The 17,860-nt window shown below is 46.2% G+C and overlaps 1 protein-coding gene across 1 annotated transcript in view; it reads right to left on the bottom strand.

Moving 5' to 3' along the window:
- Positions 1-17,860, bottom strand: part of p2rx3b (purinergic receptor P2X, ligand-gated ion channel, 3b) — a gene marked incomplete at both ends in the record, with an annotated part of 41,106 nt that overhangs the window by 21,592 nt on the left and 1,654 nt on the right. The window contains 2 exons of the mRNA XM_080516769.1: positions 6,831-6,902; positions 6,977-7,112. Of these exons, the coding sequence (XP_080372895.1) occupies positions 6,831-6,902; positions 6,977-7,112 (208 nt within the window). The remainder of the gene's footprint in view (positions 1-6,830; positions 6,903-6,976; positions 7,113-17,860) is intronic.

Raw genomic sequence — 17,860 nt, 5'->3', positions numbered from 1 at the left:
CGAGGTTGTTGTGAAGCTCCTCGGTGGTAAGGCACCGGGAGTGGATGAGATTCGACCAGAGTTCCTTAAGTCTCTGGATGTGCAGGGACTGTCGTGGCTGACTCGTCTCTGCAACATCGAGTGGTGGGCGGGGACAGTACCTCTGGACTGGCAGACCGGGGTGGTGGTCCCTCTCTTCAATAGGGGGATCGGAGGGTGTGTTCCAACTACAGAGGGATCACACTCCTCAGCCTCCCCGGGAAAGTCTATTCCAGGGTACTAGAGAGGAGGGTCCGGCCGTTAGTCCAACCTCGGATCCAAGAGGAACAATGCGGTTTTCGTCCTGGTCGTGGAACACTGGACCAGCTCTATACCCTCCACCAGGTTCTCCTGATGGTGGAACACTGGACCAGCTCTATACCCTCCACCAGGTTCTCCTGATGGTGGAACACTGGACCAGCTCTATACCCTCCACCAGGTTCTCCTGATGGTGGAACACTGGACCAGCTCTATACCCTCCACCAGGTTCTCCTGATGGTGGAACAGTGGACCAGCTCTATACCCTCCACCAGGTTCTCCTGATGGTGGAACACTGGACCAGCTCTATACCCTCCACCAGGTGCTCCTGATGGTAGAACACTGGACCAGCTCTATACCCTCCACCAGGTGCTCCTGATGGTGGAACACTGGACCAGCTCTATACCCTCCACCAGGTGCTCCTGATGGTAGAACACTGGACCAGCTCTATACCCTCCACCAGGTGCTCCTGATGGTGGAACACTGGACCAACTCTATACCCTCCACCAGGTTCTCCTGATGGTGGAACACTGGACCAGCTCTATACCCTCCACCAGGTTCTCCTGATGGTGGAACACTGGACCAGCTCTATACCCTCCACCAGGTTCTCCTGATGGTGGAACACTGGACCAGCTCTATACCCTCCACCAGGTGCTTGAGGGTTCGTGGGAGTTCGCCCAACCAGTCCACATGTGTTTTGTGGATCTGGAGAAGGCATTCGACCGCGTCCCTCGAGATGTCCTGTGGGGGGTGCTCCGGGAGTACGGAGTCCGGGGCCCTTTGTTAAGGGCTGTTTGGTCTTTGTATTCCCGGAGCAGGAGTTTGGTTCACATTGCAGCAGTAAGTCGGACCTGTTCCCAGTGCATGTTGGCCTCCAGCAGGGGTGTCCTTTATCACCGGTTCTGTTCATCACTTATATGGACAGAATTTCTAGGCACAGCCGGGGGCCGGAGGGGGTCCAGTTTGGGGACCACAGGATCTCATCTCTGCTATTTGCAGATGATATGGTTCTGTTGGCTCCATCAAGCCTGGACCTTCAGCGTACACTGACACGGTTCACAGCCGAGTGTGAAGCAGCTGGGATGAGGATCAGCACCTCTAAATCCGAGGCCATGGTTCTCGACCGGAAAAAGGTGTCTTGCCCCCTCCAGGTCGGTGGAGTGCCCTTGTCCCAGGTGGAGGAGTTCAAGTATCTTGGGGTCTTGTTCACGAGTGGGGGGAAGATGGAGCGTGAGATCGACAGGCGGATCGGTGCAGCGTCTGCAGTCATGCGGACGTTGTATCGGTCCGTCGTGGTGAAGAAGGAGCTGAGCCAAAAGACCAAGCTCTGGATTTACCGGTCGATCTTCGTTCCTCCCCTCACCTATGGTCATGAACTATGGGTCATGACCAAAAGAACCAGATCCCGGATACAAGCGGCTGAAATGAGCTTCCTCCGTAGGGTGGCTGGGCGTACCCTTAGAGATAGGGTGAGGAGCTCAGTCACCCTTAGAGAGAGGGGGAGGAGCTCAGTCACCCTTAGAGATAGGGTGAGGAGCTCAGTCACCCTTAGAGATAGGGTGAGGAGCTCAGTCACCCTTAGAGAGAGGGGGAGGAGCTCAGTCACCCTTAGAGATAGGGTGAGGAGCTCAGTCACTCTTAGAGATAGGGTGAGGAGCTCAGTCACTCTTAGAGAGAGGGTGAGGAGCTCAGTCACTCTTTGAGATAGGGTGAGGAGCTCAGTCACCAGGAGGAGCTCGTAGTAGAGCCGCTGCTCCTCCACATCGAGAGGAGCAGCTGAGGTGGCTCGGGCACCTATTTCGGATGCCCCCCGGACGCCTCCCCAGGGAGGTGTTCCGGGCATGTCCCTCCGGTAGGAGGCCTCGGGGCAGACCCAGGACACCTGGAGGGACTATGTCTCTCGGCTGGCCTGGGAACGCCTTGGGGTGCCACCGGAGGAGCTGGAGGAAGTGTCTGGGGTGAGGAAAGTCTGGGCAACTCTGCTCAGACTGCTGCCTCCACGACCCGGCCCCGAATAAGCGGTAGTCAATGGATAGATGGATGGATGGATGGATCCCACCAGACAGTGCCATCAATGATCCACATCAATCCCACATCAAGGATCAGGAGGAGCTGCCATCTTATTGCCTCTCCACATCCCCCTGAGGCAGGGTGGGGATGACTTGGATAATCAGGGATGAAACTCTTTTCTCCATCCACATTCTCTGGAGCAAATTGGTGCTATTGTGCCAGCCATTCTTGGTTGCCCTTCATGTCCCATCCCACAGCAATATCAGGGCCCCTTACAGATACTGCTACAACAGTGCTTGGGAGGGATGGGATGGTTTCGATTGGTACAATCATAGCAGCAGTGGATGTGCAGTTCCATTTCACTGCTACAGCCAGGCCAGCAGAACCTTCCCTGGAGACCACAAAGAGTCTTGGTGTCCCTGTAATGGCCCACTTCTCCTGAGCTGTGAATCAACTGGAGGACTTGTAGAGGGGGCACCTGGGTACCAGCAGTTGAAGGTCGTATGGGACACGCTGGCAATGATAGCGAAGCCTGGAATGAAGGAGCAATAATATGATGCCAGCCTCAGGGAGGGGGCAGTTTCTGACAGTGACAACTCTGGTTGTGTTCTTTGGCACTGACCAAAGAATACAGTCCCACAATCTCTTTGTCAAAGAGGGTGTACTTAGCTGGATCCAGCCTCAGTCTGGCTCCGGGAACACCTCTTTTAGAACTGCCAAACCCCCCCCATACCTTTCAATATGCACCAGCATATCATTCAGGAAGATGATGCAGTGGTTCTGGAGGACATCAGCGAAGAGCTTCTTCATTCACTGCTTGAATGTTGCTGGCACATTGCACTGTCTAAACCATTTCACCTGGAATTGCTCCAACTCCTGACCAATGGTGAAAACAGTCTTTGGTTTAACATTGGTTGCCAACTCCACCTGCCAGTAGCTACTCTGTAGGTTGAGGGAACTGAACCGCTTAGATCCAGTGATCCAATCCAGAGCTCCATCAATATGGGGGATGGGATGAGCTGCTCCTGTTGGAGTCATTCTTTGTGATGCTAATAAGGCATCAGTAGTCAACATAGTCACTGTTTTTCTTTTTGAATAAGACAGCTGGCACTACCCACAGACTTGGTGGCTCAGTTATTCCAGAAGTAGCCATCCAGTGGATCGTGTCCATTGCTACCTGGTGGATGGGCGAGGCTGGGCTGGTGTCACGGTGGTGCTAGACCAGTCCTGTGTGCATACAGTCCTCATTCTTGGCAACAAAAATATCCATCAAATCTTTCAGGGATGTGTCAACTCTAAACCATTGCAACTCCATTGCCACAGGTTCTGCACCACTTTCTCTGTCCCTGCTGATGAGCTGCTGTGTTGGAGGGGAGAATCTCCAGTGCTGTGTAAGGGCTTGGATCTGCATTCCTGGTGGCCTTGGTCCTTTTGAGTCCCTCCTTCTTCGTTCTCCCACATGGCATGAGTCTCTGCCCCCATCACCGTTGCCCATGTAGCACCTGATGCAGGCTCCCAAGCATGATATGAGGTCCAGGTCAATAATTCACAGTTGCATGATGTTAGTGGGCCAGAACCCGTGCAGCACATCCTGACTGCCAGCTCGGATCCACAGCATTTGTCTTGCTCTCCAGCTTACCTTTTCTCTGATCACAGTCATCAGCTGAGTCTTGGTGGGGGTCCATGCAGCAGCAAGTGAGCGAGTCGTGCCTGGTGGAACTCCTGGTGGCACCAGAGAGATGGTAAACCTCATGTCTATAAGAGCTCTGGTGCAACCAAAACATCCCGCTAGCATTCAGCAGCCTTGGAATGGTAATGGAGCTTGAGGGGCAACCCCTGGCCATCCCAATATTGTTTCGCTCTCGCTAAGTTGTTCTGGCTCTCATCTGCTGTGTTTGGCCTGCTCGGGCAAGTTCCAGATGTGTGGCAGGTTCTTCATTTGTCCAGCCGTTGTGTGCTGCTGCAATATGGACCTGCAGTCCAGTTACAGGTGGTTCATGCTGTCATATTTTGGCAGCTTGATGGCTGCTTTGGTCAATGAACTGCAGAGGTCCAGCAGGGATTTGACCATTACTGTCATCAGGCAATCTTGCTTTCTTGAGATGGTGTGCTCGCCGGTCACTGGAACTGTCTGGGTGACTGGGTGTTCTCCACTTGTCAGCGACCATAGCAGCTTTTTCCAGGCTTCTTCCTCCATCCAGTCTGGTTCTGTCTTCCTCTGGCAATCCATCCCACTCCTGACACCAATATAGTGCTAGAAAGGCCTGTAATACATTTTTGCATGAAACTTCGCTAAAGGGTTAGATAATAATGATGATGATGATGATAATGGTTTGGATTTAAATAGAGCTTTTTTCAGGCTGACTCAAAGCGCGTCCAGAAACCATTATTCATTCACACCAGTGGTGGTCAGCTACGTTGCAGCCACAGCTGCCATGGGGCCTGCTGACCGAGGCGTGGCTGCCATTTTGCGTCAACAGCCCCTCTGACCAAAACCATCATACCCGTGCATACAAGGCAATGTGGGTAAAGTGTCTTGCCCAATGACACAATGACAATGATTTGGATAGAGTGGGATTCGAACCACCAACCATCCCGTTATTGGACGACCACTCTACATTCTCTACCACTAAGCCATGATCACCCCAGAATGATCACCCCAAATGATACCAGAAACACCAAAACTGTAGGGATCACCATAATTAACCCAGAGAAAAAGTCCCAGGAAATGACATCCCATAAAGTCTTTGAGGTGTCCCACATGACTGGGCCACCAGCATCCCACAGCACCACTGCAGCATGTACAGTATGCAGAGCAAATCTGATTCTACCAAAGAACCAGTCTGACATTCTGAGAAACATTACATTCAAATATGAGTTAAGGTATGAAATGTTAATTGTATTTTCACATGAACTCAATCCAACAAGGACTCCAAAATACCAGCAAAAGTTAATGAGTAGTCCCAAAAACACATGAAACACAGGGAACAACACAGGAACTCGGGATGTCATGGTACAAGGTATGATGCTGATCTAGCACTGACACAAGAAGAAAAGGGGTTATGTCTACTGGCGGTGGGGAAGCTAAACTGACAACAATTAGGTGAACAGGAGACAGTGAGACAGAAATGACTAGTGTGCATTGATGGAGACGAGACAGGTGAGCATCAAAATAAAACAGGAAGAAACAAAATATATCAGACTTTACAAAGAAGGTAATCTGATATATGTTTAATTCAATGTGACCTCCATAACAGATTAACGACACTTACAATTATAATAGACTAATGTGTACAGACAGGATGGGGCAGGAGGCAGGGTGGGGCAGGAAGCAGGATGGGGCAGGAAGTAGGATGGGGCAGGAAGCAGGATGGGGCAGGAGGCAGGATGGGGCAGGAGACAGGATGGGGCAGGAGGCAGGATGGGGCAGGATGGGGCAGGAGGCAGGATGGGGCAGGAGGCAGGATGGGGCAGGATGGGGCAGGAGGCAGGATGGGGCAGGAAGCAGGATGGGGCAGGAGGCAGGATGGGGCAGGAGGCAGGGTGGGATGGAAGGTAGGATGGGGCAGGAGGCAGGGTGGGGCAGGAGGCAGGATGGGATAGGAAGCAGGATGGGGCAGGAAGTAGGATGGGGCAGGAAGCAGGATGGGGCAGGAAGCAGGATGGGGCAGGAGGCAGGGTGGGATGGAAGGTAGGATGGGGCAGGAGGCAGGATGGGGCAGGAGGCAGGGTGGGATGAACGGTAGGACGGGGCAGGATGGGGCAGGAGGCAGGATGGGGCAGGAGACAGGATGGGGCAGGAGGCAGGATGGGGCAGGAGGCAGGATGGGGCAGGAGACAGGATGGGGCAGGAGACAGGATGGGGCAGGAGGCAGGATGGGGCAGGAGGCAGGATGGGGCAGGAGACAGGATGGGGCAGGAGGCAGGATGGGGCAGGATGGGGCAGGAGGCAGGATGGCGCAGGATGGGGCAGGAGGCAGGATGGGGCAGGATGGGGCAGGAGGCAGGGTGGGATGAACGGTAGGACGGAGCAGGATGGGGCAGGAGGCAGGATGGGGCAGGAAGCAGGATGGGGCAGGAGGCAGGATGGGGCAGGAAAAAGGGTGGAACAAGATGGGACAGGAAACAGGGTGGGATGGAAGATGGGATGGTGTAGAATGGAGCAGCAGACAGGATGAGACAATGAGCAGGATGGGACAGGAAACACAATGGGGCAGGAGACATTTTTTGGATACAAGGTCGATGGGTGAAGATGAGAAAGGAGGCTGAAAGCAAGGTGCTACAAGAAGCAAGGTGGGGCAGGAGACAAGTATGGCTGGAAGGTAGGATGGGGCAGAAATGGGTAAGAGACAGGATGGGACAGGAAGCAGGATGCAAGAGGATACCTGCAGGACCTCAGTCCTTTACAGGTTAGGCCCTTATCATTCTATCTACATTGCACTCATTGTCCCAGAGACAGGTGGAATTATCCATCACAGTCGTAATAATGTTTAAAGCGTGACAGTCATGTAACAGTAACAGTAATTTTAATCAGACTAACTTACCTCAGGACAGTATCCTTGGACCTGATTCTCTGTGGTGATGAGCTTGGTGATTATGCAGAACACTGAGGCTCCCTGCAGAAAAAAAAGAATTCTAATGAGGTATGAGTGTCATGCTCATTCACAAGTCAAAATCCAGACACACACACCTGTGTAGGAGTGACGTAGTCTGCAACATCCATCACCTTGTTGTTGTACACTCCAAAGCCTTTCACCTTGGTCATCACTGAGGACTCAATGGCTGTGTCCCTCACTTGGTAAGCCTTCTCAAAGACAAACACCCAGCTGAAACACACAAGCACACACAGAGGCTTTATTTGAGTTTATGTATACCTTTGTAAGACGTTGCAGCTTGGGTTTTGTCAGTTGCTGTCCTCATATTTTCCATAGCTGCACTTTTATTTCCCTGTTTATGTGGGGGCTGTAAGGATCTCTTTGGTTATACTGTTGAAGTCTTTCTGCTTGGTAGATGTATGCCTCACCTTGGCTCCAGGCCCTTGAACAGGAAAGTCTGCTGTAATCATTTGAAGCTCCCCAGGCCTGTGTGTCTGTGTGGACATGTCAGAAGGGAGTGTCATGATCCTGCTTTCACTCCTCCCCTCCTGTGTTCCCCTTAGCTCCGCCCCTGTGTTCCCCTTAGCTCCGCCCCTGTGCACTCCTGCTTCCTCCTCCTGATCACAGCTGTCTGTCGTTGTCATTAGTGTGTATTTAGTTCTCTCTCTTCCAGCTCCAGTTGCCAGTTCGTCTGAGTTCTTACACCATTCGTACCCGCCTTTTTTCCTCGTGTTGCTTTTGTGTGTTTATGACCTTCTGCCTGCCCGACTTTGCCTCCTGGATTTCCTCCTCAATCGCCTGCTCTGGTTTTTGACCCTGGACTGCCTGACTTTGCTTCTGCTGTGTTTTGGAAAATAAAACACTTTTGAACTGAGCTTCTTGTCTGTCGTGCAATTGAGTTCACAAACCCTGACAGTACGAACTGGCCATGGACTCAGCCGGCAGACAAGTTTGCGCCGAACCACTGGAGGCTCCACAAAATCTCAGTTTCCTGAGGACTCTTCTTCAGCGGCACATTGCACAAAGTGTTCAGGTCCTCTCCGCCCTCGGCACTCTCTCGGTGCAGGGCAGGAAGCTACCACAGACCCAGACCCCCGTACCTCAAAGACCAATATGGAGGACACCGTTGAAACGATGGTTCATAAAGCTATTCTTCAAGGGCCAAAATATGTCATCACTTGCTTTTGTACACCAATAGGAGATGTACATATGAAACTACCAGACAAAAACAGTGTGTCATCTCTTTACGAGTCTAACAAGGCTACAGGCAAAAGAATACTCCAACTCCTTGAAACATCAAAGGCATCTTTGTCTCGGAGAGAACAGACAACGTTCAACCATCTCCAACGTTACATGAAAAATGCTGATGAAAATAAAGCTGAAAAGGTCCTGCGGTTCTGCACAGGTGCAACTGTCATTTGTGTTGACAAAATTCTGCTCTGCTTCAGTGCTGAAACTGGACTTGGCAGGCCTGTTGCTCATACCTGTGGTGCTGCACTGGAAGTACCGTATACTTACAGTTCCTACCCAGAATTTCGTTTAGAGTTTGACAACATCCTTTCAAGTAACTATCTTGAAATGGACATTCTTTGAGCTTTATGACCAGCATCAAAGGACATGCATTGTTTGTGTTTTGTGATTGAAATGTATTCTGCAGTCCTACCTCATCAAAATCATCTTTATTGAGCCTTTTACAATATTATGGAATCTACGACACCAGCTTTTACATAAAATTCTGCCTTTATAAAGGTAATATTTAAAGATCGTGTTAATGCTTAAAAAGAGTGTTAATGTTTAAAGACAGTGTTAATGTTAAAGATGTTCTATACTTCAGTAATTTAAACATAAATTTCAGTTGTAATTGTAAACTTCAGCTAATAAAACACACATGTTGAGGATTGTGAAATTGTTCATAATAAAGCACTTATTTGTTCAATAAAGCTTCAGCATTTCATTCTTTTGTTCTGAAAGATGGCCTGCCACTATAATTGTGCATCAAACGTTATCAACAGACTTGGACTTTAGAAAACATAAGATATTTTCAATTTGAAGATAAATCAGAAAGCTTGTGATATAAACTGTGAAATCCCTAACACCTTAATTTTAAATTCTTGGAAGTGAACCTCTATGTGAAATAATAAAAAAACAGAAACATGCGGTAAAGCAGGATTACATTTTATTCAAACATCAAACATTGAAATAAATCAAATTTTCTAGTAATAATATAATAATAACAATAACTAGAAAATTCCCGCGGAAATTTTATTGTGCCTGCCACCTGCCGCCCCCTGCTGCCGAGCGAGGCGGCGGCGGGGTCAAAAGTACGTGGAAACCATGTCATTAGCTAGTGATTGTCGATCGCAGCGCCACCAAGAGGCCACCCTCCAAATTTCAGGTCATTTGAACAAACTTATTAGCATTAGATGCTAACACCTGCGATTTAAGTAAGTGGAAACCATGTCATTAGCTAGTTATTCTCGATCGCAGCATCACCACGAGGCCACCCTCCAAATTCCAGGTCATTTGAACAAACTTGTTAGCATTAGATGCTAACACCTGCGATTTAAGTAAGTGGAAACCATGTCATTAGCTAGTTATTCTCGATCGCAGCATCACCACGAGGCCACCCTCCAAATTTCAGCTGATTTGAACAAACTTGTTAGCATGCAATGCTAACAGCTAAAGGCAATTTAAGTACGTGGAAACCATGTCAATAGCTAGTGATTCTCGATTGCAGCGCCACCACGAGGCCACCCTCCAAATTTCAGCTCATTTGAACAAACTTGTTAGCATGCGATACTAACACCTGCGATTTGCCTGAAAAGTGCAGAGGTTACCTCCCAGGTGTGGCTGACCTGGAATCTGGAGTTAAGTCACATTCTGACATGCTCAGCCAACTAGCTTAGTGCGGCGGCTAATTAGCTAGTGCGCCGTGATCGCAGCGCCCCCATGAGGCCACCCTCCAAATTTCAGCTCAATTGAATAAACTTGTTAGCATACTAATTGGCATGCTAACAAGTGTTGATGCTGAGTCATTTCCATCAGCATTAAAATGCATTGAAACGTATGCTGCCTAAGATACTGTATGTGTGTGAGCACTATGTGGTCAACCATCATGTTACTGGTCGAGCCAATCAGAGGAGCCGTATTTGTTGCCAGGCAGATTGTCTGCTTCAGTCTGTGCTGCCAGCCTGCTTGGGAGCAGCTTGTGAGTTGTCATGGAGACGGCTCCTGATTGACAGGCTGCAGGTGGCAGAGACTATGAGACGTTATCTGAGGGAAGAAGGGGTTTAAGCACAAACGCAGGTCCCGAACAACTGCATATAGTTGGAGAACCGTGACACTTGGGTGAAAAATTCCTTCACCGTGGGCGTCGGGAGAAGTTGAAGGATGAACGGTGTGGTTTTCATGTCCTCACGAGGTTCCGTCTCCCCGTGAGGACTTGAAACAAATGGCTGAACTTTGGGGATTTGGGGAGAAAACGTCTCCCCACAATACATAGGAGCGGGGTTACAGAAAATCCTGCGCTCCCTGTCAATTAAGTCCCCTGGAGGGAGAACCGTGTCTCTCTGAGACAAAAGTGTCCCCTCGTGAGAAGCACAAGGCCTGTAGCTACATTTTGATGTATAATATGTTGAGAAAGACGAAGAAATGTGGCCGTGGCAACGAGATAAAAAGTTTTTTTTTTTTGTAAAACGGCAGTTTCTCTCACTCTAACCGAAATCTCCTCACTCTAACCTCTCCACATACACACCCATACAAAACTGGGAAAAGGAGGGAAAACTTGATGACATTTGAAGGCTCTCAGTTTAAAATTGGACAAAAATCTGAGGACATATGTGAATAGAGGACAAGTGCGGCAACGTTTTAAGAGTACGATGGAGTCTCTAGCTAAAAATTTGGCGACGTGATGTGGCGTGGAAAATTTGATTTTTTTTTGTGAATTTGTTTCTGGAATGTCATTCAAGTCTATGGGAAAAGTTTTCACCGTTTTTTACGTTTTGTTCGGAAACCGTTTGCGATATCCAAAATCTGAATAGATCCGCACCGATCCCGATAATTGCGCACGTTTTGATATATCATTGTGTATGTACGACAAACGGTGTGGTACTAGTAGCGATCCGTAAAAGCGGCGGAAGAAGCGGAATAATAAAAAAAAACGGCACCTTCCCAGGATTGTAATAATTCTGCGACGCCTCTTACAGAGGCAGGCACAATTAATAAGAATTTTTTTTTTAAAACGGCGTTTTCCCAGGATTGTAATAATTGTGCGACGCCTCTTAAAGAGGCAGGCACAATTAATTACATTGAAAATCACTGCAAAGGAAAAACATATAGGCAGGACAAAACAGTGGCACGTTAACTGTGAAAGTCCTATCTACTATACAGACGCACTGATGGCTTCACTCAGCTGCATGTACAAGCTTGCAGCATCATATGTATCTGCCAGGGGGGTCAGCTGGGTCTCAGCCATGAATACGTTACAGAGTTCATACACATCTGGATCACATGGTCAGGTCAACCAAAAGACGCACCGATCTTTGCACACATTGACATGTTGGCCCTCGACAGGTGACAGGTAATCTCTCGTCCCATAGCGTTCAGGCAGCGCAGACGTCACATTAGGTCGACCTCGAGGGACATTGGCGTTTTTCAATAGCCTTATGTTGTGTGCATTCCACACCTGTGCAGTGTCGTCCAGCTTGTCCTGTTCTACTTCTCCTTTCTTTATTCTTCACAATATCACAGTTCCCAGATACATTATAGTGTTTTATACATCTCTGTGGCACTGTGAGAAAGTGACAGCCCTTTCTCATGTTGAACACAGCTCACCTCACGCACTTCCTGGTCCTCGGCGCCGCTGAAGGAGCTGTACTTCAGTGGGCAGACGGCGGGTGGAACAGTCCACTGGGTGTGGGGGTGTACTGTTTGTATTTTTGGGTGTAAATATGTATAGTGGGGACTGGGTGATGTATCACGGTAATATAATGTATATATTTTGTATATAATTATGCTTGTTTGATGGATGTGTATTTGATTCATATATTTCTTTGGTTTGGTTAAATTAGGATCAGTTAAACACCCCTTAGACGGTTGTTTCAGTCCAGCACGTCCTGATTGGCTAAACTCAGAGTGGGGCGGGGCCTATTTAAAGAGGCCCGCTGTCAGTGTCGGGGGGACTGAGAGACTGAGAGACTGAGAGAACGTGAGTCTGTGTCTGCTGGCCTGTTGTGAGGCAGCAAGTAAAAGAGTCCTGTGAACGTTTGTAAAAAGAAAAATCAAAATAAATGTAAGTTTATTTTTGAAAACACGTCAACCCTCTCATCCTTGCCGCATCCTGTCTCCCAACACCCGCCGACCACATCCCGAGTCAGGGTGTCTGCCTTGGAACCTCACAGGCACTGTGAAAAAATGGAGTTTATAGATGGAATCCTGGCATTTGTGGGACAGAAAACAAAAGTGACAAGAGACAGGAGATCAAATAAAATAAGAAATAGTAACAGATTATAATTACAGACATACAATAATGTACATCATACTCAAGCGCCTACATTCATATTACAAGCATTACTCTAATGATGTGCACACACACACACACACACACACACACACACACACACACACAGATCTAGGTTTGCATGATACGTGATCACATATAAGCAAGGTGACTGTTGAAGTGGTCCTCAATTTCCTCCTGAGTTTCATGGAGTTGTTTGCACTTCCAGCATTGCTTTCTTTGTTATTTATTTATCACTATTGTAATTATTGTTTGTTTGTTTTATTATCTTTCCCTCCCTTTTTTCACCATCACATACAAATGAAAAGTCAAGTTAGCCTACAGGAGAAAATGTGGCCACAATTCACCTTAATCAGTGCTGTAGTGGGTTAAAAGTCTTCTTTTTAGATTTATTTTAAATTTGGCTAATGAGGCAGACTGCTTAATATCATCGTCTAACTCAGTGTTTTTCAACCACTGTGCCGCGGCACACTGGTGTTCCGTGAGATATCGTCAGGTGTACCGTGGGAAATTATCCAATTTCACATTTTTTCTAAAAGAACATATGCTCTCAGAGTCACTGTCAACGCTGAGAGCAGTGTGCAGAGTACTCAAGTATTAATACTGTGGCGAGCGCCGCGGAAGAATTGCTGAGTCGAGATTCTTTTCTGCCAGCTGATCACCAGAGGCTTTTATTTTGACATGAACACACGCAACCAGAACTTCATAACAAGATGAGACTCCACACAACACGTTTCTCACTCCTGGTTGATCACCAACATCCAACAAACCAAACTAGCTGAGATAATGAACGATCTGAACCGAGGAACAAAAACACAACACAAGCACAAACCAACACACAACAACCCCAACAATAACCCTCCATAACCTCCAGCTACACAAAACCTGAACTCCCATCATGCACTGCAGCGACCAACTCCGTGATGCTACAATACTCTTCACCACTAGAGGGCAGCACAGAACTTTGCCGGTGAAATGTAAAGTGACAGACGTCAGTGTGGTTCATCTCCACCTCCTGCTACCATCTTGTATCAAAGTACTGTGTCAGTGACAGTGATGGAGAAGTTTTAGAAAACCAGGATCTCAGCTCTTCATCCATCAGGTCCAGGTTTCACACTGAGGGAGTCACTATTAAAAAAAGTCCTTGGTTTCTGGATTTACTGGATTCCTGTGGTTAAAACTTTGATGAGAAAGACTTTATATTGTTAATAGAGGCTGCAGAGTTTAACATTTTCGGGTGGTGGTGTGCCTCCAGAGTTTTCCAAAGAAAAAAGTGTGCCTTGGCTCAAAAAGGTTGAAAAACACTGGTTTAACTCAGGCCATATTTGTGGGTCTTTACAGCAGATACTAAAGTTGGTGGATTTTCGTTTCCTGTTTATCCCTTTGAACATATGTTTCCCCCTTGTATACTGTTGTTGTGAGGCTGTGTACTGAGGGATAAGTTCACACAGTCTGCTGTTTAGTTTGTGAACCACGCTGTACATCATACATTAATTTTGATATTTATTCATTTCTGGGAGCTTTAGGAGGCCATATCTGTGGAAGGGAGGGTCTGAGGGGGCATAGGGCGTGGACCAGGTGATGGCTCTTAAGGCTTTCTAACCTGTAGTTTTGTGACATAGGTAGGGGAAGTATTATTCCAAATCTCGTTGCAATAGGTCAAACCAGGCTCAAATAAAGATCTATATAAGGTTAGCATCACCTCAGCAAGTTGATGCCTTATTTTAAAGAATAGGCCCACATACTTAGATCATTTTTTGACGAGTTGTTTGATGTGCTTTGTGAATTTTAATGATTCGTCTATATGTATTGCTAAAAAATTATTAGAGTCTACTTTTTGAACAGCCTTCCCATCTATTTTGATGGTTACCTTTCCACCTGTATGTTTGTCTGCTTGAGCAGAAACATATATAGAATGTTTTAGTGATATTTAAGGATAGTTTATTATGTTTAAACCATACATTTATATTTTCTCATTGATCATTTAGACGTTTTTCCAATTCGCCTATGTTTCTGTCTGATACAAAGAGATTTGTATCATCAGCGAATAGTATTTTGTGAAATTCACTAGAAAAACAAAGTAATTTATATAAATTATGAATAAGAGTGGTCCCATTATGGATCCTTGAGCGACGCCCATTTCTATGGTTTTTGTACCAGAGTTTTGTCCATCCACATTCACATGTTGTTCTCTTTCACAGATATGACTTCTGAACCATTGAAGTGCTACTCCTCTGACACCATTAGTTTACCAAGTAAAATCTCATGATCGACGGTGTCAAATGCCTTCGACAGGTCGAGAAAGACACCAATACCAAATTCTCCCTTTTCAAATGCATCATTTATTTTTCTATAAGGTCTAATATAGTAGTGCTGTTTTTCCTGAAGCCATATTGTGCAGATACTAGTACATAGTTTTTCTCCATATATTTACCAAGTCTGGAGTACACAACTCTCTCAAGTACTTTGGAAAGAGTTGGCCTCTAGTTTTGAGTATCATTTTTATCCCCAGAGTTGTATATGGGTACTACCTTGGCAATTTTTGTCATTTTAGGAACAATGGCTTTGTACAAGGAAAGATTAAAAATGCAGGCTCAGCTATTTGGTCTGCTATGGCTTTATTGATTCTGCGACAGATATTATCAGCACCAGCTGTGTAGGATGATTTTAGGTTGTGTGTGATGCTAGTCACTTCTACTTTACAGGTGAGCTTGAGAAATAATGAATTTGGGTCATTTCCTTGTAGATAGTGTTTGTAATTGGTGCCCCCTGGTGGATCAATGTTTTGAGATAGTTTTTTACCAACAGAGACAAAGTAATGATTGAAAACATTAGATAAACTGTTGTCATTTGGTTGATTTTGCACTTGAGTGTCAGGGATGACTGATGTTTTGTTGTTGCGTTGGAGTATCTAATTTAGTACCTTCCAGGATTTCTTTTGATCTCCAGAAGCATTATTGAATTTACCAGTGAAGTAATACCGTTTGCTTGTCCTTTTTACTTTTGTTAGCATATTATTATATTTGTTGTATAATAATTTGTTTTGAGTGTTGTGATTTTTGGCATACAGTGCATATAATTAATTTTTCTTCTTTATAGACTTTAGGATACCTTTGGTTATCCAAGGTTTTAGTTGCAGCCCATTTTGTTTGATCGTCTTTTCAGGGATAGTGTGATTGATTGAGTCTGTTATTTCAGATATTAGCAAGTTGTATGCATGGCCTGGATCAGCAGTGTTGAATACTGAATCCCAGTTTTTAGCTTGAAGGTGTTGGATCAGGTCTGAGAGCGTTTTGTTGTTTAAGACCGTAACTTTTCTCCTTGTACATGGATTTGGTGCAGGGCGTTTATTCAGTTTCATATAATATGTGACTGGGTGATATCTGTGATATCTGAGCATATGACTCCTGCTTTGTTATCAGTGTTTTGTATATTTGTTATTATCTTATCCAAAATGGATATGCTTCTGTGACTCTAGTATGTTTGTTGATTTGGGGAATAAATGATGAAGAAACTATTGTACTTATGAAATCAATTTCGTTCTTCCCTTCTTTAGATGTATCAATATTAAAATCACTCATTATTATGCAGTTTTTGCTCCTTTGATTGATGAGGCACAGAACATTTTCAAGCTGGTCTCTAAACATATTATAATTCCGAATCCGGTGGGCAGTATATTACAGCAATTATAGTACTTTTTGCATTGTGGGGTTTTATTTCTAAGAATAGTGAGTCTGAAGATCCATCATATAAATTTAGCTCTGTTAGTTCATTTACAGTGTATTGGGAGCTTATGTACAAGCATACCCCTACACCCATTTCACCAGTTCTATTTTTGTAGAACATTGTATATTGATCTAGTTTATAAATATCTGTATATGCAAGTTCATTAATCCAAGTTTCACTACATCCTATTATATCAAAAGTGTGTCCTATACTAGCAAGCAGTGAAACTAGGTCGCCATGATGTTTTTTAATACTTCTAATGTTGAGATGCATCAATGAAAATGTAAAATCATTTTTAATGTTCAGTAGATATTCTGGATTATAATGTTCACAATTTTGGTTTTCTATGCAGTGCTGTTCTAATTCGTCTACCTCATTTGTGGAATGCATGTCAGTCCGACCCATAGTAGACGGGGTCCGAGGACAAAGTATCACTTTTATACATTGTAAGATTTTAATTTCCCTTCCATTGAGCCCTGTGTTGGTCAGGCATACCAATCACGCACATATGGATACACACACACACCACACACACACACACACACACACACACACACACACACACACACACGCGCACACGCGCACACACGCACACACACACACACACACACACACACACACACACACACACACACACACACACACACACACACACACACAAAAAAAGCCATTAGAACTTGTAGTTGAGTTTGTCAGAACATGTCTCACTGTTTATTCCCAGTGTGTTCGATACCCTTTACCCACACGTCCCATATTCACGCCCCATGAATATGCAGCTCAGTCAAGATGGCGTTATTTACTGGCATGAAGAGAGTCACTCACCAATCACCCATTGAGAAGAATAAGAGGCTCAGGCAATATATCCAGGGGTCTGTGGCTTTGTTTAGGAATGCTGCAGCCTCTTTTGGGTCTCTGAATGTCTTGTTGGTGCCATCAGTAGTAGTGAAAGACAGGACCACAGGACATATCTTTTTCTATTTTGAAACATATGTTCCTGTTGATAAGTTCCGTACACACATCATCGTATGCTCTCCTAGCCATCCTGACAGCTGGTGGGACATCTGGAACAATTCTCAGGCTGGCTCCATCGCGCTGTATAATCCCTTGTTACCACCGGGCGCGGACGTCCTTCTCCAGCTAGCGCTACTCCGAAGCCACGATAGACACGGCCAGTGGCTATGGAAGCAACCGGTAGGTTTAATCATTTGGGAATAAATCCTTCAAAGAATGTAGTCGGGTCGCTTCATTCCGTGGCCTCTTTCAAGGTTTAGTAGTTTGATGTTACTCCTGGATCGACCTGGCAGATCTTCCACCTGGTTTGTTAGGTCCTTGTTGCATTTTTCCAGTTCATCCAGTTCATTTTTAGTGGTGGGATGTGGTCTTCAAGCCCAGAGATACGCATCTCGGCCTCGGCCATACGGGTGTTGAGTGTGTCGGTGGAAGCAACCACAGCATCAGTGCACAACATGAGGTTGTTGAGTTTAGCATCCACCGCAGCCTGAAAGTTGTCTAGTGTTTCTTTCACATGCTTCTGGATACGTTGTCCTTCCTCCGCAACGTCGTAGCAATGCACTTTAGCAGAGCCTCAGTTGTGAGCTCAGAAAAGTTTGTAGTGGGGGCTGGAACTGGCCTCGGGGTCGGTGTTTATAGCAGAGCCACTACGAGCTGTAGTCAAGTCTGCCACATCACGGCCATTTGGCTTCTGTTTTGGTAGCTTTGGCATGTTGGTAGATGG

This window comes from Blennius ocellaris (assembly GCF_963422515.1).
Source record: "Blennius ocellaris genome assembly, chromosome: 3".
In the NCBI taxonomy this organism is placed as follows: Eukaryota; Metazoa; Chordata; class Actinopteri; order Blenniiformes; family Blenniidae; genus Blennius; species Blennius ocellaris.
This window is presented reverse-complemented; position numbering and strand designations above follow the sequence as displayed.